The following is a 23,012-nucleotide window of genomic DNA, read 5'->3' on the forward strand; positions in this document are numbered from 1 at the left end:
TTTATCCCTAAAGGTCATCCTTCCTTCTGTACAAATCAATTCATGAAAACAGATACATGATTTTCAGCCCAATGTGCCAAGACTTGTCTCTAAACCACATTATATTTCCCAGCTACAACTTTCATATTTTCTCTAAATTTTAAGGTGCATTTAGCAGAGATACATAGGTACTGACAACTATATTAAATTCACCTTAAAGCATCTATATTTAATGGTTATTTTTGTCCTTCCAAAGTAGATATATTTTACCTCTTTCTCTCTTCGAGGAGGAAGAGAAGGGAGAGAAGAGGTGCGTAAGGGACTTTCTGCCAGTCTCTCAGAAACTGGTCTCTGAACATTCAAATAGCTCATGTTTATATAAATAAGATTATATAAAATACTTAAATGAAGAAAATAAGTTCATTGATGGGAATGTGTTTAAGCCCACACATGGTTTCTGAGAAAAGTTAATAGTAAATTCAGTACTTGGTATAGCATAGAAAAGAAGAGCCAAGTGTGGGAGGCAGGCAAATTTACAACAATTTTGAGATTTTCATAAATAAAAGACTTGCAAAAAATGCAAAGCTGCTTTCAAAAGTACTGATCATGCGTAATTTGCTAACAACCTTAGTAATCTGCTATAAATACAACAGTTTTGTTGAAACTAGGAGTTTTAGACAAAAAAAATGGACTTGATGATAAAGTTTCTTATCCAAAGTTAATCTTAGATTCTTCCCACTAAGTCCTCCCACCCAGAGTTTTAAGAACTTAAAAAAAATGTGTTTGAATACGTATGTACAGATGACGTTGACTATTTAAAAATTAGAGTAAGATTCCAGATTATTCATACGGAGCCTCATACTATGTGTTTATTGCTCTGAGCTCTCTTAATTCTGATTGTCTGAAGACAGTCTACTAATGTTCACATGGTGAAAATCTCAGACAATACTGTAATACGAAGAAAGTTCTAAGAAAAATATACCAGAGCAATTGTTGTAGGTGATGGGAAGTCTTTCCAAATGCATAGGCTCCACTACTGTTAGAAAAGGAAGGGATAGATTATGTGTATGTAGAACTGCTTTTTAGCCAATTACTCAGTGTCATTTTGCTGATCAAAATTCCATTTGAGTCAAAATTGTGAATCTTTAGAAATAAAATCAGTTGTCCCGAAGCAGTTGGATGGCTCTAGTGTCATTGCAGCGAACATAACTAGTAAAGAAAATTGGGGGGAAAAAAAGAAAATTGGAATAGTTCTTTGCTCAGAATTTTCTAATTTTTACATAGGCATCATCCTACAGAGCTTAGTGGTAAATCTCTGTTACAAAACGTGAAGGTTTTGATCACAGTGTAAAAAGAAGGGAGCCAGCCAATCATCCTCTTCACACCTGCTCACTGATACTTCCCAGCAATTCTCTGTAGATCCCAGATGGGCCCAGACAGAGTAATCTACTGAACTGTGAATGCTTTAAAGATTCATACTACAATAATACATGAATTTTTAAAGATTCATACTTCCAATAATGTAAGACCTAGTCTATGATATGATATGATATGATATGATGTAATATAATATAATACCAGGTCTTATACAGTATAATATAAAACTGGGTCTTATATTAATTTTTGCTCCAAAAGACATATTAAAACTGATTGTCTGGCTAGGTCTTATTTTCAGGGAAACACGGTATATACCTTAGCACAGTGCTTTGCACCTAATAAATTATATGAGAACTCAAAAGTCATTGTTTCAACATTTAACAGATACTTAAAAGCACTGACTCTGTGTATTGAACACACAATGTAGTATATGCAAGACGATGTATTACAGAAATGAACACTTGAAAACTATATAATTTTACTAACCAGTGTCACCCAAATCAATTTAACGACAACAACAAAAAAACACATTTTGGCATGAGAAAGAATACTTTTATGTAACAGAAATGCACTATGTTTTTATTTCATTTTATTATCTTATTTTTTTATGTTTTTGTTTTAAATGAACTCTCAGTTTATAAAAGGGTTATAGAAAATTGGGTATTGTATTTTTAAAATAACTTGTCATCTTTTACCTATTCTCACTCCATCCCAGTCCAATGTGTATTCCATGTATTCTTCTCAATTCAACAATCAAATTATATTAGTGATTTTATTAATTTTAAGTACCATGTCAAAAGAACTATAAATAATTTCTTGTTTAAATTTATAGTAATTTTTTAATTTTCAGTATTAAAATTACTATATTTAACTGTAAAATATATAATATTTATTATAGAAAGTATGTAATCTTGATAGATTTGTGGTGTCAGATGAAATGGCTTGCCTTTCTAAGATTATTTATTGGTGATATCTATCTTCCATCCTACACTATGGCAGCAATAAGAAGTGTTGCGTTTTCCTTCCTTAAGCTAATTTTAATTCTAATAGCATAAACAGTGAAAATTTATATTTTTAGTAGAAACTACTTCAACAGCGTGTTGGTCATAAAAAGGTGTTATAATAATAACCATTAAAAAGATTATTTAACCTTTATTTGACCTTTAAGAAGATCAAATACTGAGGATATGATATATATATATTTATATATTTACATAAATATATAAAATTCCCTTGTCTTTCGAACTATTCCAGGCATGATGCCAGGCTCTTTGAAGGCATCAATAATGGTTGTTAAATAAATAAATGAACGAGCTTCTATTCACAACATTCTAGTCCTCCATAAAATGAATTTTTATATATTCCCATCGCTGATGAATTAGTGTCATGATCTTTGAATAATATATTTGGAAACAAATATTTTTGGCATTAAGAGCTTATTTCAAGTGGACTTTTAAAAATATATATTTCAAACTCATAGATACAGAGAACAAACTGAAGGCTGCCAGGAGAGGGATTGGGGGGCTGGGTGGAAAGGTGAAGGGATTAAGTACTAATTGGCAGTAGAAAATAGTCACAGGGATGTAAAGTACAGCATAAGGAATATAGTCAATGATGTGGTAATAACTATGTATGGTGTTGGGTGGGCATTAGATTTATCGAGGGATCACTTTGTAAATTATATAAATGTTTATCCACTATGCTGTGCAACTGAAACTAATATAATATTGAATGTCAACTGTAATTGAAAAATTAAAAAAAATTTTTTTGGAGTACTAATGTTGGATCAAATTTCATGAGGGCATGATTATTGCAGTAGCCGTTATTGTTTTTTGAATACGTCAAAAAATAAAGATTACAAAGATTAACAACAATAAATTATTAACCTTAAAAAAGATCAAGAATGATTTCATCGTATTGAAACAAAATAATCTTGTTTTTATTATTTAATTATTCAAGTAATTCAGATCTTGAGAGCAAATAGTGCTGGGTAGTAGGGCTTGAAGCAGCTGGGACAATGCAAGCATGTGTTTGTATGCTTGGTGGCAGAGGCTAGCTAATGATCTGGAGACATTGTGGTGAATCATCTTGCTTCCATTCAGATCTTTGTCATACACAGAGGAAGCAGGTAGAACATAGCACATATTTGCTACTCTCTTTATCTTCATAATATTAAAAAGTCAAACACAGAAATATCTATTGTCAGGATCATATCATGTTAAGTACAGAACATTTTCTTACATGTGTATTGTCTAATTCCGTTATCTTCCTATGGGTGTCCAGGGATTCAGAATTCCAGGAGTTCTTAAGTAATGTGATGACATACTACAGAACATACAAATATCACGTACAACTAGCATGCCAGTCCCTACCACTGCTTGAGTGTTGGGCAATAATTACAGAAAAAGTATATACAGAGGACATCTCTATCTCCACTGCCGGAAAATATTCAGTAGCTTATTCCTCACATTAGTATAAATATCAAACTTTTATAAATAGCCTATTGCAATGGATAAATGATTGCTTGATATGAGATGAAAAGATGTTATTTTTAAAATGTTCTTATTCCATGTTAAGATTAATGTTGGTTTGCAACACTTGAAAAAAATTTATTTTAGAAGTAGGTTAATAAAAACTATTAGGAAAAGACAGACTTTATGGAACATGGTTATTGTATGAATGGAAGCAATTATTAGCATTAAAATTTAGCATTTATCTGCCTGAAGAAATCAAATTACTTTTATTTTGCTAAAATCGTAGGCATGCAGTGGAAATTTTTATTCCATTTCTGTCCATCATTTTTTCTTTATTGTGCTATCTACTGCTTAACATATCTGAAAAAAACATGTAGCCAAATTTTGAAAATGTTCAATTAACACTTGCCATATTGATAATTTAACTCTCTCTCTCTCCCTTATGAGAAAGAAGAGAGGGAGGGAGGCAGAGAGAGAGAAAGAGAGAGAGAGAGAGAATAAATAGAAATATTGCTTTATTACTACCATAAGAATAACTATCAATATAATATTTACTGATATCAATTACAGTTTTTGATGATTCATTATAAGGAAACCCAAAAGGTAAACCTATCTTTTCTTTTAAAAGCAAATCTTTACATTATTTATGACAAAAGATCTTTTAAAAGGTCCTATAAAGTAGTATTATAGGAGGTAGCTGATACCATGGGAGTAGATACAATTATCCAGACAGAGAAAAGAGGAAAATGTCAACTATAATTTTATATATATATATATATATATATATATATATATATATATATATATATATATATATATATATATATATATATATATAGTCACAGGATATGGAGTACAGCATAGGGAATAGTCAGTGGAATTGTAGCAGCTATATAGGGGTAATAGACTGGAGGAGGGGAGTTATCACTTTGTGCAGGGTGTAAATGTCTAACTAGTACATTGTATTATATACCTGAAACGAATAAAAAAAAGAAAAAGAAAAAGAAAAAGGAGCAGCTCCAGTAAGAAGCTGAAGAATGCTTTTTTTAAAAATTAAGTGTATTGGGGTGACATTGGTTAATAAAATTATATAGGTTTCAAGTGTACATTTCTATAATACAATATAAAATATCTACCCACTTTTAAAGCACAAATATAGTAAAACAAATATAAAAAGAAGTCTAGGAAGACACTGTCAGAGTGATAATGCCAGCAAAAATAGTTCAGTACAGACCTCTATAAATTCTCTCCTCCTTGAAAGCAGCAGTAAGAAAACTCAAAAACGGCAACAACCAGATTTTTCATAACTCTGGCAATTAACCAGAGATTTGCAGTAATTCACGAAGTAGTTTGATCAAGTTACATAAAACATATGGTAGAGGAAAGTTCTCGAGTTATCGAAAAGGCAGTGGGTTTTTGTTCTTTCTTTTCATGATGATGATGATGATTGCATTAAAATAAACTTTCCAGAGATCACAATGGCAGGGAGTTCAACTGACCATTAATAATCAGAGATAAAGTGTCATAAAGTAATATGGAACCAACAGAATAGGGAGAGGAGAGGTTTCTGTTTAGGGAGAAAGCAAGAAAGACAGAGTAAGAATCACTGGGAGGGTAAGTGACCTAGAATGTCCCAAACTATGACAGAGCCTCTAGAACAGGGCAATAGTTAGTAAGTGCTGTTAGTTGTGATGCTATACTTTCAGAAATAGCATTCTGTCGTTATTATTGATATTGAATTTTAAAGTTGTGACTATGAATCATTGAATATATATGTGCGGTAGACAATTAAATGGTGATAGCTCAACTTCACATTTTCACTACTTATTAGAAATTCTGGCAATAGAAATTTAATAACTTGATACTGCTGAGATCAGGTGGTGACCATAAAGGTTCAGGGTTTGGCAATGCTCTGAGTTGAGTGACAGAGCTGGGAAGATGTGATGATTGACAACCTGCAGGAAGTAACATCAGTTTGAATATATCAGTTTTAAAGACATGTGCGCTCAGATAGTCTGCTTCACTTTCCCAAGCAAAGTTCTGTGGATGAACAGAGTCATTTGATATTAGCAAGCAGGCCCAGGCCTTCTGTGGACCAATGTAGATAAATGAGGGGCTACACGGGAGTGCAGTTACACTTATGGGCTTCTAGGATGAACAACTACACAAAAAACAAAATGTTGGAGTGAGAAAAACAGTAACTCTTTACCTTTCATGGACACAGGTTCTCATCATATAATATCCAGGTCCATAGACCACATTTATAGTAATTTCTCAACCTGGATGCATAAATTTTAAATCTGAACAAGATGCACTGTAGATGAATGACACAAAGTAAAAGCAGAATGAATTAGTATGTTACTAATATAGGAGGCACTCTAATTGAAGAAAAGAACATGATCGTTTAATCTATCTGACAGAAGTTTTATTACTGTTAAAAAATGTTTCACAGAATCTAAAGGTGGTGTTTCCCCCCTCAATAAAAGCAATAAGAATTGTATTTCACAGCTGAACTTTTGTATTTTCTTATGCCCGAATCACTAAGGATACTTTCAGCTAAAAATTGCAATCAGAAATCAAGTTTGGGTAAATGCAAATTTTGAAAGTCTAATAAGTTGGCTTTGTTTCCGGACTTAACAGAAAATAATGTCATCTCTGAGCTTTGGGCTGAAAACTTGTGAAACCTTGTAAACACTGACTGTAAATCAATACCTATCTGTCATTATGATTACATCCATTGTATAGTATATAAAGCTTTCTTTTTGTTTTCAAAGGTATTTTTGCTTAGCATATTAATTTTATACTTGTAGGTAACAATTGTTAGGAAGATTTTGTTTTGTAAAATCGATGTTTTTTTCTCATTTGTAGTTTGGTTGCAACAAAGGAAACAGATAGTGCAAGATCTCGAAGTGCTCCAATGTCACCTTCTGACTTTTTGGATAAATTAATGGGGAGGACATCAGGGTATGATGCAAGAATCAGACCCAATTTTAAAGGTAATTGTTCTGCTTACTACTATATATGAAATGTGTTTTAAATATGATTAAACAAGATACATATTTAAATTGATTCCACCAAAATTCTGATGGTTATTTCCAAAAATCTTATTGGATGTCTTATTAGTCAAAGTATGTCTTAAAAAAAAACTATTCTCATGTTAATAGCTATCATAATTTGTCTTTGAACCAACAGTGTTTTTTTTTTCTCTCTAATTGTTATTATACTTATTGTCATGACAATTCATTTTAGGAAATTATATATTATATATAACTTTAATATATACTCTTACTAACTGGAATGGAAGCTTCTTTAGAGCTGACAATAAACTTTCCCATATTTTAAATCCCCCGATATCAGGACTCTGTCGTGGAGAATCAAATACTTATTGAATTTATGTCCTGGGGAAAAGTCTAGATAACTAAAAGCCACTGATAATGTTTAAGAAATTATTCTACCTACCAAATGTTTTATAAAATTTATAGGAAAGAGTGTAATTATCAGTTTTAGTACTCTTTCTTTTTCTGTTAGTATAGTGATGAATAACATATTTATACAAGTTATATGTGGATTATCCAGACTACCATATGTCCTGTAATTTAATCTAGGGTAAAAGATTAAAAAACTGCTTCCATGCCCCTACTTATTTAATATCTCTTGAATATTATTTTATTTAATAAAAAATAATCTAAGTTATAAGAATACGTATCTTTTCCATGGGATTCAACTAAGCTATTTTTATTCCTAAAAATGAAAAAAAAAAAAACAAAAACAAAACCACAACATATTTTACAATAATTCTTTTTTTTCTGAATTTGTTCTTACGGATTAAGAAAAAGATTGTTTAGCAATGGTATAAGAATTAGAGAGGATTAATAAATACCAAGAATGTGTAGCAGGAGAAAAAGAAAGAAATAGAATTTGTTGGTAACTTATGAATAGAAAATTATGAATTGCTTCAATTTAAAAATGAGTTGAACATTTAAACTGTGGATTGTATTTTTTATTTGTTTTTAAGCATTTCGATCATAAATATTTTCAACTACATGGGAGGAAAACACTGAATGCAAGCTTCGGGAAAGTAGTACAGTTTAAAGGGTATCATATAAAAATGAAAATGAGAAATTTCAGCATTCTGAGGAACTTTTACAAATTGAGGGAAAGCAGTATCCTCATACAGACATTTGTCTTTAATAAAATTATTGCTTATGCTGGCATTGTGTTATTTCCAAAGCAATTCTCTTTCCCTTAAAAAAAAAATCTGATCTCTTTTATTATCTCTGGCTAACACACTTCCACTCATATCCTTCACTCTGTTCCTTTCCCCTACATTTAAGGAGAATAGTTCAGATTTGTCCTCTAAATCACTTTGATAGTATTACATGGTGTTATTTGTATACTTTTGGAATATTCAGGAACATTTTAGTTCTGTAATTGTATTTTGGTCTCTTCACAGTCCTCTTTATCCTACACTATTTTCCTTGAATACGAAGTCATGGGGTTGTGTCACAGGTTGGTAGGCAGGTGCTATTTTGTATGTTTAGCTGTTTGTTTTATTTATGACAATAGTAAAAATCATGTATCTGAACTTGGCAAACACTAAATTGTCTAAAAATATTAGTGATGAAAAGCAACAGTTTCTTGGCTCAACAATCCTCATGCACAGCTTTACTTCTTTGAGGAAAAGACTCCAAAAGCAAAATTGGTTACTTCTGCTGAAATCTGTTTGATTACTTTCTAGGTCTTTTACAAAGAAGGCATTATAAGGTTCCTTTGCACTAACTAGACTGCTGAATTAATACCTCTATTCTTGTAGTATTCCACTTCTTCTTCTTCCTTTTTGGCCCAATGATTTCACTTTTATTTCTGCAAGAACAATTATGTTTATTCATCATGTTCACTCTAAGTTGCTAGTTTTCTAATACGTGAGAGAAATGCTCTGTAGTTCAGGAAGGATTGAGCTGAGTTGCCTCGATACTGATGCAGATTTAATCGTGTGTGTGTGTGTGTGTGTGTGTGTGTGTGTGTGTGTGTGTGTGTGTGTGTGTAGGTGGTTTTCTGCTATTCCTCTCTCTGGAAAGGAAAACCTGACAGATGTCAGATGTCATTGCCCTGGCAGAGCATTGCTTTAGGTGAGCATTGAGTGTTGACTAGACTTTGGTCTGAGGTCCTCCAGATGGCAAAAAAGAGATGGCTTTAGTTTTGAGGAACTGTCAGGAACCTAGTTTTCCCCAATTAGAAAAGTTATTTTCCCTACTTAAAAAAAAACAAAAAACTTTTTGCAAACAGAAGATGAGTAAGTTCTGGGGATCTAATGCACAACATTGCGACTATAATTAACAATACTGTATTATACACTTGAGAGTTGCTAAGAGGGTAGTTTAAATGTTCTCACCACAAATAAATAAATAGTAATTATGTGCTATAATGGAGGCATCAGCTAATGCTATGGTGGTACTCATATTGCAATATGTAAATGTATCAAATCAACACACCATAAACCTTAAACTCACAGATTGTTATATGTCAATTATATTTCAGTAAAACTGGAAAAAGAAGATTAAAAAGTCATCAGCGATTAACAAAACCATATTATTTTCAATCACTTTAATAAACTATGCTTGCAAAACTGAAGAAAAAAAATGTTATTTCCACGCCTTCCAAAATTCTACAGTGCCAAGCCCCAGATTACCCCTGCTCTCCAGGAATATGGATGAGAATCACGGAGCTTTCTGAGATAGGTGCCTGTGGTCTCCCCTTCGGGCCCTGTCCAACGCCCCACCTCCTACCCTATAAATGACCCTAAACTTTGTCCCTCGCTGGTTAATTCCTAGCACATTAGCTTCCTTCTCCACATGGTCCTAACATGCATTTATTTTAGGCTTTGCTCGGTTTTCTTTTGCCTTTTCTATTTTATCATTAAACTAATTATGACTTTCCTCCCATTCTCTTTGGTGTGATATGTTTAGTCCCATTTTTATTTGGTAGTACAATTTTTATGTCCTCAGAGAGAAAGAAAACTGTTCAATTCCCCTCTTGAGATAGAAACTTCTAGGAGTCATTTGAAACTAGACACCAGTTTCACAGAAAAAAATCAACTGAATTGCAAATAAAAGTACATCCATAGACAATAAAACATTATTTCACTAGACTATGTTAGCAGCTTTTTTTGGACTTTACTTCTTTCCTTTGACCTTACTGTTTGGGCCCTCAGTAGGTCTTTGATAACCCTTGAGTCTAATTTGGATCCAAGTAGAAAGTACTCTCTCAGCAATCACCTGATTATGTTTCCTCCCAAACCTTGATTGCATTTTAAAGTTTTTTTTCATCTGTCTCCAATGGCCACTCTCTTTATCTAGAAATAACATTGTTTGCCTTCATAATGTTTTTGTGGTTTCTGTCTTTTCATCTGTAATAGTTCTCTATATTAATCCCTTTCTCCCACACCACAAATCCAGTTTTCAAATCGTAATTTTTGCTGCAACACATTCTATCCCCAGAATGGCATGTGTACCTAATACTCATTTCCTGCTTGTACTTTTTTTTTTTTTTAGGGAAAGTGTTAGCATTTCCTGTATCTACTTTTAACAATTCTTATCCATTCAGACACTATTGCTCTTGAACCAAATCCACAATTATTTCTGTATAAAGGTATATTTTCCACTTGCATTTTTACATAATACAAGATCATCTTAACAGGAAGAACTTCTTTAATAATAAGTTTTTCTAAAATTGCAGATGTTCACCTGAAATGTTCATAGATTTAGATTCTGCTTTCTATATTTTTAGGTTTTGTTTGATTTTAATGTATTCTTTCTGTAGTAGTTATTTCTTTTTTTTTAAATTTTAAAACAATCTTAAAACTAACAGAAGGTTTGCAAGTATAGCCCTTACCTATTTTTTTCCCAAAGTACTTGAAAGTAGATTGTTGACCTAATGCACCAATATTAGATATACTTGAGTATATCATACAAATAAGACCATTCTCCTAAATAACCACCATCTAACCATTGAAACAAACAAATGAAGATAGAAATACTGCTACCATCTAATTTGCAGATCTCATTCAAATTTTATCAATTATCTGAATAATGGCTTCATAAGCAAAAGAATCCAGTTTAGAATCACATCGGCATTTTATTTGTCATTTCTCATTGTCTCCTTCAGTCTGAACCATAATCTTATTCTTTGTCATGATCTAGACATTTTAAAAAATATTAGCATTTTTTTATTTAACAGAATGCTCCTAAATTTGCATTAGTCTAATGTTTCCTCATGATTCAATTTAGGTAATTCATCTTGACAGAAATATCACAGAGGTGATGCTAAGTTCTGATTGCATCTTATCAGACGGTGGAGCATGTTAATTTTTACCATAACTGGGGATGTTTACTTTGATTGATTAAGTTGGTGCCTGCCAGAATACATCTTTATTCATATACATATATTCATAAATACACACATATATGTGTACATTCATATATATATACGTATTAATTTACATCTATATATTTACTTCTCTATTGAAAACCATGAATTTACATTGATATCTCCAATTACATAGGTTTATTCTAGTTTCTGAGTTTCCATATTTTAACTTCCTCATCTGACAGTAAGAGACCTGGCTCCCATAATCCTTACTATAATTCTGTATTTAATCAATATGCAATGAATCTCCTTTGCTGCCACTCCCTCTCTTTTTGTTTTATTATTAGTTTCAGGTGTACAAAACAATGTAATAGTTAGACATTTATACCCCTCACAAAGTGATAACCTCCCTCCCCCAATCTACTACCTGTCTGACATTATATATATAGCTGTTACAATTCCACTGATTCGATTCCCTATGCTGTATTCCACATCCTGTGACTATACATATATTAAATTATAGTTGACATTCATTATTATTCAGCTTCAGCTTCAGGTGTACAGAGCAGTGGTCAGGCATCTACACTGTCCCTGAAGTGGTCTCCCTAATAAGACAAGTGTCCATCAGATACCCTGCAAAATCTTTACAATATTCTTGATTATATTCCCCAAACTGACTTGCGTATCCCGGTGGCAATCTTGTGGTTACCGATTGTGCTTTCTAATTCCTCACCTTTTCTCTCATCCCCACCCCCTCCCACCTAGCAACTCTCAGTTTTTTTTTTAGCCTGGTTATGTACTCTATTCTTTAGATTCCACATATAAGTGAGATCATACGGTATTTGTCTTTCTCCGTCTGACTTATTTCATTTAGCATAATGTTCTCTAGGTCCATCCATATTGTTGTAAATGGTAAGATTTCATTCTTCTTTATGGCCAAGTAATACTCCATTGTATAAATGTACCACAGTTTCTTAATCCAGTCATCTACCGATGGGCATTTCGGTTGTTTCCACGTCTTGGCTATTGTGTATAGTGCTGCAATAAACATGGGGGTGCATAAATTTTTTCGAATTAGTGTTTTGGATTTCTCTAGATAGGTACCTAAGAGTGGAATTGCTGGGTCATAAGGTAGTTCATTTCCAGTTTTTTGAGATACCTCCATATTGATTTCCATAGTGGCTGCACCAATCTGCAATCTCACCAGCAGTGCATGAGGGATCCCGTTTCTCCACATCCTCGCCAGCATTTGTTGTTTGCTGATTTATTGATGCTAAACCGAAGTGAAGTGGTATCTGACTGTGGTTTTTATTTGCATTTCTCTCATGATTGCCACTCCCTCTCTTACACAAATGCCCTAGGGCCTGTTCAGACTATGACTTCCCATGCTAGGATGCCCTCACGCACACATTCTCCTCACTCTTCTTTGGTTCTAGTACCTCTCACCAGGTTGCCCCACAGTGGCAACACCCTCCTCACTCACTCTGGCTCCAAACTCCCATGCTGTGTAATCCATTTCTATAGATGTCCTTCTCATCCTGCTCTAGTTTACCACCGCCCACAGCCATCCCCAGCATGGAAGCCTATTTTGCATTGCCCGACTGAATAGCTTTAGGACTGCATTTTCAGGAAGGAAAGGGAAGGGAAAAGAAGGGGGGATAGAGAATAAACTGGATCCTGCCATAATTTTCAAACCTTTTTCAAATATCTAACAAATAATTTAAAATCTGGATTTAAAGTCATCAAATATGCTTTTGTTAATTAAAAACTAAAAGCACATCTCTTCTCATAGTAACACGACTACATAAAATATATATTTATCTAAAATAAAAAACAACTCATTAAACATAATTTTTTGAGATTTAATCTTTCAAATGTTGTAAGGCTTTCATACGACATGTTAAAGATTATGTAGAGTCCTTTGCATAAACACGTGGGTTATTTTTTGTTTGTCCCTGTTTGCTCTAGACCTGCCTTGTGAACAATCATCCGCAATATGAATAACAATAATATAATTGCCAAGGCTTTGCATTGTACTTTGCCATTTTTGCCTTTATCCATCTCTGAACTTACAAACCGTGTTCTATTTCTTTAAGAAACAGCTAAAAGAAAACATGCTGCTGAAAACATCTGCAGCTACTGTCACTTGCTTTTCAGGCCAACGATAGCTAATGTAATGAACAATTTAAAAGCACCCTTTGCCATATGGATGCTATAGCAGTTATCTGCTCTGTTGCTAAACATAGTAGCGTATTAGATGGATATAACAGCTTTTGCACTGGCACAGAGGAAATAGCAGATTGGCCAAGGACGGCTGTAACAGGTGCTGTCTGTAATGGCAATAGAAAATTTACAATCTTCTCTGAACTTCACTCTCAAAATTTTTGAATATACATATGGATAGCTAGGGTAGAAAGACTACTCCAAGAGTGCTGCCCTGATCTGACACCGACCAGAGCTCCCAGGGAATACAGTGCTTTATAAACATGATAGTGCTGTATCCATTTCATTCTTTGTGATCTCTCTCCACTGTCACTGTTCTTGGTCAGGCCATTCTCTTTCCCATCTGCACTATTACAATAAAGTCCTAACTATTTTCTCTGTTTCTAAGCTTTTATCATCCATCCATTCAACTATTCACCGTGTTGTGCTCGTTCACTATACTTCCATGATCAAGAACCTGTAATGTCTCCCTCATGCTCATTAAGTAAATTCCAAACGCTTTGGTATCACATTGAAAAGATTCCATGATCTGGGCCAAGCCTGTCTTTAAAAACAATGGCTTTTATTTCCAAATTGCTTCATACTCTAATATCTTTTTAGAATTTTTAAAAATAAAATAATTTCTATATATGTGAAATTATCTACTTATCTATCATCTATCTATCTATCTATCTATCTATCTATCTATCTATCTATCATCTAATCTTTCAAGTAAGAGTCTGCTCTATTTTTGAGATTTAGAATTAAGGTTTGATGCCTGAATCCAGTCACCTTTCTTTCTGCTGAAGAAGAGAATATATATATATATATATATATATATATATATATATATATATATATATATATATGTAGTGAAATGAGAACCAAATAGCACTTATGTATTTCCAATAACCATGTGACAAACACATCTGGTAGATGATGGATTAAACAATTAGGCTTACATTTGAGACCACTGTGATTTACTTTACCCCACATGAAAGTTAGATTAGAAACCAGGCTGACTTTCTGCTTTTAGGAAGAGCTTTTTTGCGTCTATTGGAGGCATGTTGGACAGGCAAGGGCTGGAATCTGTTTCATATAATATGAGGCATCAAATTCCCAAATACTAGTGAAAGCCTCAATTAGTCACTTCTTTGACCATTGCTTTTCTATGGAAACATTATTTTTCTTATTTTATTCATTGACCTTATGATTCAAGTCTCTGGTCAGCTTGAGATGCCAGTGCCATATTTTAGAGAAAAAAACAACTATATCAGAGGAGACCTCACCATAACACAGGACTTAATACTACTCCTTTCAAACCCTTCTTGGAATCATTAGGATGTGCCATACAGCACCTGCTCACACAGGACACTGGAATGCACCAGAATAAGTGTTACTAACTTAGGCCCCTGAAGCCTATGCTGAATTTTCACCTTCATTCTATTTTTTTTAACCATGATCACCTATAATTCTATGGATAATAATTAAATTTAAAACACAAGACCAAAATATATAATAGAGAATGACTCACTTTTTATTCAATGCCCAGAGAGAAATTAAAGCCCAAATGAAAAAAGACCCTGCCCCTTGCTAAATTAAAATAAGAAAAGTCATCCCCTTCCTGTTTCATTTATTCCAATTTCAGCCAAAGAGATCACAGTTATATAGAGCAGACAGTCTTCCAATAGCAGTTTCATAATGGGCCATGTTCCCCCAACATGGATAGATACCATGGATGGAACATGGGTACCTTCGTAAGCATTTCTTGAAAAATGAATTAACCTGATACTAATGCTTGTGTGTGTTCCAAAGGGTGTGAGCCAATAAAGCACAACAGAATTTATCTCAAGCTAAATGATATTCCCCAGATTCATATTACTGCTACCAGCAAAAGAAAATAGGCTTTTAGCATTCTCTAGGAAAAAAGGAGAATAACCTATAAAATATGAAAGATTGGTTTTAGCTTTTCAAGATTCCAGTCAGCCTCTGTATACATTTTAGAGTTCATCACCTTCGACTTACATTAAGTAAAAAGAAAAAAAAAAAAGAAAAAGAAAAATCTTCTGACAGTTAATTGTGACTTCATACTTTTCTTACAGTGGTACAATAATCATGAAGTAAAATATCTGTGCTTTCTCCTTTCTTACGTAGTAACATATAAGACAGTCCTACCACCTCACATATTGAAAACATTGGTAAATATTTAGAAATACCTGGTAAAGATTTTAAAAAAAACAACTTTCCACTAGTAATCAAATTACAGTAATTCCAGGATTCAGGATTTTTATGAGGTTATCTTATTTTTACATGTTCACCCTTCACACTTAAAACAATTTAGCTTCTATATCTGTTTGAAATATTATTCTAGGCATCTCAGTGTTCAATTAGCTTTGGGCTCTTTCTAAGTACAAAGCATCTACTATGTTTTATTAGCAGTGATGAGCAAGTTTATAATAGGCAACTCTCTTATCAAAATTAACAGTCTTGCATTTTCAATACTCTAAGTCCTGACTTCTCTCTCTCTCTCTATTTCTTCATCTCTAAGAAAACTCCAGTTCGTTTTTAACCCTATGATATGATGGCCACAGATACTTCCTAGTCCAGAATTCCTTCGGTCAGTATTTTCCAGCATTGCTACCAACTAAATCACCTGAGCTTTTAAAAATACCAAGGCAATAAAAAGTGCCTTGGTTGCATGGCATGCCCACTAAATTAGAAGATAAGAATCAGGTTATCAATCTTTTCTAAAACTACCTGGATGATTTCAATGTGCATAGGATTCATAGGCCAATGCATCCTAGACTTTACTTTTAAATAATCTTGTTCATTTTCTCTACCTATTCCAGCAAGATAAATGGCTATCATAAAATGAGTAGAAAAACAAAGATGAAAATTACGCACCAGTAATCAAGTAAATATAAATTGAAACTTCAAATGTTATTTTGAATGAGTCTAACTAATGAAATAGTTTTTTGATTGTTTGTTTGTTTTTTAATATTGGTACAAAGAGATCATCCTTCGGTAGAAAACAAACAAACACTAAATTAGGCTTAGATCAGTTTTTGTGTGTGGCTTTATCTGACTAACTTAGGTAGAGATTAGCTGAGTTAAAAGACTGGGAAACAACTATGGCGGGAAAAGAATGATTCTTACAATCTGACCAATGGTTCACGTTCTGACTATGGTATTTATTAGCACCTTAAGTGTACTCTGTGAGCTTTAGCTCTCTAATATGTAAATGGTGGACTATTATCCACTCTTCGTGTTATATGGATTAAGGGGTATCTATGAATCAGTGCAGTATGTGGTAACAAGTAGTCAATAATTTACTGATTCCTATTAATTTCTGCCCTGCAAGATGATTATCTTTGTGTCTTCTTCAATTTGATGTGCACACGTTTTAGATATTTAGAAAGGAATGAATAAATGGTCTCATAAAAATAAAAATTCTTGGTTTTATGATGAATGTTAAATCAGGCACACACGGGGGCCTTCTGGAAGGTTGGAGTGAGAATCTCTATAAATTCACTCCTCCAAAAAGCAACAAAAACAATGGCAAAATGGTCAAAATTATCCTTTAGAACTCTGAAAATTAACCAAAAACTTGCAACAGTATGAGGATATTTATTCAAGAAAAACTGATGAATTTCTCTAAGGACAGAAGGCACTTAAATATGGCCCCATTCCTTGAAAACTAGCAGCCTCTCTACCACAAGTGCTGTATAATCAAGCACCCTAGCGTCTACCAGAGAGCAAACCAGGTTTGGAGCTCCTCAGAAAGTCCATCCCTAGAGGTATGTTATTGTTTAACCTATCTGGCTGTTCTCTATTTGACTGGGAACTCCGTCAGTGGGAAAATCCCATCCCCAGGGCATTGTTGAAAATAATCGCAGGAAACTGTTTAAACATTGCAGGCGCCTAAGGCTGTAATACCAGTTAGGCACAGAGAAGACTGAACAAAAATTTCAAAAGAAGATCTGGTGAATGAGATACCCACAGGCAGTTTTGAAAAGTTCTGGTAGATGAGGTCTGAAAATTAAGTTCTCAAACTCATCCTAGAAAAAGTGATACATATTTGTAGATCATGGAAACTGAGACCAAAAGAGGTTAATGACTGGCCAGCATCAGTGTTGAAAGGAGACCATGAACTTGTCATTTGCAATCCATATTATTTCACAGAATGATTGCCTTCAATTTTAAGTATCTGTGTATATACATATATTTAAAAATATTCTTCTGTAAAAAACTACTAAAGAGAAGCATGCAATTATTTGAAAATATTTTAAATAAATATCTAAATAGCCCTCATGTCTTAATTTCTTTTTCAGGCCCTCCAGTTAATGTCACATGCAACATATTCATAAACAGCTTTGGCTCTATCGCTGAGACAACCATGGTAGGCATGTTTACTTTGAAACAACTCTCATACCAAAGTAATTTATAGTCACATTAACGGCAATTCTTCTGCTAATGTTATTTAATTTGAAGCCAAAATTTTCATATAATGAGATTTGAAAAGAAAATTAATGGTATAAATTGCAATCAACTTCAAGTAATAATGTGTCATTTAGACATGGCATTAGATATTTATTAGAGAATAAATGTAAGTGAAAACAAGGTTGATTTTTCACATTTCAGTAATTAAATATTAAATGTCAAGTTAAAACTAAAATTTTACCATATAAATTGTTTCTTTTCAATGCTTTTTAATAAACAGACATAAGCATAGGAGCAAACAATTTCATGTTTAGTCATTCTGTTTACTAATAAACGTATTTGTAATATTGCTTTAAGTATTCTATTTGATCACTTTCCAAATGAATATAGTATTTGCTCAAACATCATGAATATTTTGTAAATTGGAGTATATGCCCTAATTTAACTAAACTCACTGAACAGAGACTTCATTACTATGTAATTGAGAACATTTCACATACTTATTAAAGCCAAAAAATTATCATTACAGACCAGATTTATTCTGTTTTGAATTTTATAACTTTCTCTAAAGATTATGTTGTATCTCTTCTTTGCCCTGTAGTTTTTATTGTGTACTTTAGCTAAAATAAAATGCAGAAATAAACACATGAACCACTGAATATCTGTAAAATTGTCTAGTGGGCAACTTAAAAATTGAAACTATATATGGTGGTTCTTAAATTACCTAGAATTATACTCCATTCCTGAATTTAGCAAGCATAATTTGCATTAACCTTCAAAGTTGATTTTAGCTAAAATAGGATATGAAATACTTCAACACTTACTATCTCCCAAAACAATTAAGTAGAGAATTATGCTCATTTTACATATCTCAGAATGATTTCATAGTGAATTTCTAAGGAAAAGTAACTAATATGCAAATTATTATGTGGAGGTTTGTGTAGAATTTTGCCTGCCTGTGTGTAGAGGATCTATCTCAACAGAAAGAGACTTTTTTCACGAGCCACATTCTTAAAATGCTTTTTTCATCGTGTACATAATATTTAGTCATTTAAAAGCATTTCTGGGATTCTAGTCAAACAATAAAAGTTTCAGTGGAGAAAAACTAACCTCCCATATGTGGGCATTATATAGAATTATCTTAACTACAGTATATAACTTAACATGACTATGTGTGAGTGTTTCTGTAAACACAAAGAAAATGCATATAATTTCCTTGTTTGAGCACAGTGTAGTTTTTGTGCAATTCTAATCCTAATATGATTACAATTCTGCTTCAGACTTTGACATATTCTTGATTTGGGTTGAATATCTGTTCCTGATTTATATCCTGCATTTATATCCTGCCCAGTTCAAATCATATTTAATGGTGAAGGGATCTTTACTGGCTTTTTCTGCTTAGACTTCCCAAACTGTATTTCTAGTCTTGGCAACTTTCTCATTTTAATTGCTACTATATACACTGTATATGTTTATACTTTCTCGTTTGCAAGACTGTTTACACAAAATACTTTCAACAGCAAGAGTCAGAAAGGTTTATAGTCTTACTTATCTTTGTGGGGTGGAGGAAAGGACTTGGAAATGAGAGAAAACATGGTGGAATTTCCTTCACATTAAAGTCTGATAGATTGTCAGTTTCTGAAGGTCTCTGCTTTTTATGACATAGTTCATCAGTCTACCACTAAATGGTGATAACCACTTGGTAGTTAGAACATAGTCTAAGAGATGACTACACCAACTAAATTTCTTACCTTTAACTTTAAACAGAATTCCTTTACAGAATATTATACAGAAAGCTTGCAGAATATGGCAAATATACCCTCACTCAGTTTTATTTCCCTTTGCTAGTATAGAAATCCTTTCCATTTTTACATATTCCATCATAATATATTTCCTTTGAAATCATTTTTAGAATCTATCACTATCTTCAGACTCACAAGCAACATCAATGAACATTAGTAAAACACCTTAAAGCTTAAATATTAGAAAATAAACTAAGTGTTATAAAATTAACTACATCCATTTTGCTTTCTTTTTAGTCTTCCAAACTGCTAAACATGTGACATTATTCCTATTCACATAATCAGATTCAATATTTGTAAACATTTTAATGGTATCGGATAGAATAGCTGCAATATAGTATCCCTCTACACAGAAATAGAGAAATTAGAACTTGATATTATATTTCTATCTTAAGGATGATAAAATATTTTGCTGCTGCTTGATTAAGTTGATGTATTTTATTCATAGTTTCCGCCATCATGGCTCTGCAACTAAATTTTGTCTCATTGTTTTATTTACCATAATATTACTTAATATGCTTTTATAAAAGCATTAAGACATTTTTATTTCTTGTACAAATATAGTTTGGTTTTTTATAATACAAATAACCTACTTTAATAAAGATAATGCATTAAAATTGAGAGGATGGAATTTCAAATTACCTATAATCATTAGCAAATACCTTTGCATCTGAGGACTCATATCTCAAATAAAACTACGTAATTCTCCCAATCGACATATCTCTGCCTAACAAAGATCTTAACTGTTTTCAATGTCTATACTGACCAAATACATTAAGCTCCCTCTGCTGGTCTAGTCTCAAACCTTTTATTTGTCTCCCCATTTAAAAATTCAGCTTCAGTCCCATTTGAGGTAATTATTTGACGCTTCAGGAATATGAGGAAATTTCTCTTAGTAGATATTCTACTTCTTTAGCTATTTTTGAAAATGATATTAATTCAAAATTTTAACATATTTTACCTCTCTATGCACCAAGTTTTAAAAATATTTATGGGCATTTTTAATAGCATACACTCAAATTTCTTAACTGTTAAACTGATCTTTTCCTATCCAAGTACTAACAAGGCCCAAGCTTATTTAGCTTCTGAGACCAGATGAGGTCAAGCACATTCAGGGTGGTATGTCCAAGATGTGTGTTGAAGAAAAAGGAATACTTATACATGAAACTCTTTTACATAAACTTAATGATAACCACTCGAAAAAATTCCAGAACTGAGACACATAGCATAATAAAAGAGGAAACAAGGGGGAAAAAAATCATAGAAAACCACCAAAATAAAATAACAGGTAAAGAAATGCAAAGGTAAAGAAACAATGGATGTACTAAGCTACCAGAAAACAAAAGATAAAATGACTATAGGAAATTCTCATAGATCAATAATCACCCTAAATGTAAATGAACTAAACTCATCAATAAAAAGGTACAGAGTAGAAGACTGGATTAAAAAACAAAACCCAACCATATGCTGCCTTTAAGAGACACATCTCACCTGCAAGGACTCAAAGTGAAAGAGTGGAAAATGATACTCTAAGCAAATGGCACCCAGAGAAAAGTAGGCATATTCATACTTATATCTGATGAAATAGACTTAAAGATGAAAAAGGTAACAAGAAACAAAAATGGACATCTCATAATGATAAAGGAAACAACACATTAAGAAGACATAACACTTACCAATATATATTCTCCCAATTAGGGAGCACCAAAATATATAAAGCAACTACTAACAGAACTAAAGACAGAAATTGAAAAAACACAAAATTACAATAGGTGACCTAAATACCCCATTGAGTAGATCATCCAAACAAAAAATCAATAAGGAAATATCAGCCTAACATGACACATTAGACCGATCGACATTTATAGAACATTTTATCCCAGAACACCAGACCATACATTCTTTTGTAGTGCACATACAACATTCTAAAGGATAGACCATATATTGGGTCACAAAACTAGCCTCAACAAATTTAGGAAGATTGAAATCATATTCTCTGACCACAATGCTTTGAAATTTGGATCAACTGTAAAAACAAAGCAGGAAAAACCACAAATAGTAGAGATTGAACAAGTGCTACTAAAGAATGGTTGGGTCAAAGAAGAAATAAAAGGAGAGATCAAAACATACATAGAAACAAATGGGAATAAAAAGACAATATGTCAAAATCATTGGGATGCTGTGAAAGCAGTAATAAGAGAGAAATTTATATCATTACAGGCCTATCTCAAGAAACAAAAAAATCCCAAATAAACAACCTAACATCTAGTTTTAGTAACTTATAGAACTAGAAAAAAAAGAACAAATGAAACCCAAAGTCAGCAGAAGGAAGGAAATAATAAAAATTAAAGCAGAATTAAATGAAATAGAGAACAAAAAGACTATAGAAAAAATTAATGCAACAAAGAGCCAGTTCTTTGAAAAGATTAATAAAATTAACAACGCCCTGGCTAGATTCACTAAGGGAAAAAGAGAAAAGACACAAATAAACAAAATCAGAAACGAAAGAGGAGAAGTTATGATGGATCCACAGAAATCAAAGGATCATACAAGAATACCATGAAAGACTATATGCCACCAAATTCAATAACCTAGAAGAAATAGACAGGTTCTTAGAAATATATAACCTTTCTGGAGCGAATCACAAAGAACTGGAAAATCTAAATAGACCAATCAACAGTAAGGAAATTGTAACAATCATTCAAAACTTCCCCAAGAGCAAAATTCCAGAACCAGGTGGCTTAACTAGTGAATTCTACCAAACATTCAAAGATGATTTAACACCTGTCTGCCTCAAACTCTTCCAAAAGTTGAAGAAGAGGCAATACTTCCTAATTCATTTTATGAGGCTAACATTATCCTGATACCAAAATCTGGTAAGGATAACACACACACACAAAAAAACTAAAGACCACTATCTCAGATGAATACAGACAAAAAAAAAAAAATCCTAAACAAAATACTAGCAAATTGAATACAACAATACATTAAAAAGATTATACATCACAATCAAGTGGGGTTTATTCCAGGGTCAGAAGGATGGTTCAACATACACAAATCAATCAATGTTATACACCACATAAACAAAGGATAAAAATTATATGATCATATCAATAGATTTAAAAAAAGCATTTGACAAGAAACAACATCCATTTATGATTAAAACATTTAATAAAATGAGTATAGAAGGAAAGTACTTCAACATAATAAGGCCATATACAACAAACCCTCAGCTAATATGTTAAATGGTGAAAAACTGAAAGCTTTTTCTCTAAGAACAGAAACAAGACAGGGACGCTCCCAATCACCACTGTTATTTAACATAGTATTGGAAGTCCTCACCAGAGCAATCAGGAAAGAGAAAGAAATAAAA

At 32.7% G+C, this 23,012-nt stretch overlaps 1 protein-coding gene across 2 annotated transcripts in view; it reads left to right on the forward strand.

Moving 5' to 3' along the window:
- The window catches only part of GLRA3 (glycine receptor alpha 3), a 146,381-nt gene that overhangs the window by 20,602 nt on the left and 102,767 nt on the right, over positions 1-23,012 (forward strand). For both annotated transcript variants that reach the window (XM_081075682.1, XM_081075683.1), the window contains exons 2-3: positions 6,699-6,826; positions 17,729-17,796. In XM_081075682.1, coding sequence (XP_080931808.1) covers positions 6,699-6,826; positions 17,729-17,796 — 196 coding nt within the window. The remainder of the gene's footprint in view (positions 1-6,698; positions 6,827-17,728; positions 17,797-23,012) is intronic.

This window comes from Rhinolophus hipposideros (assembly GCF_964194185.1).
Source record: "Rhinolophus hipposideros genome assembly, chromosome: 16".
NCBI lineage: Eukaryota > Metazoa > Chordata > Mammalia > Chiroptera > Rhinolophidae > Rhinolophus > Rhinolophus hipposideros.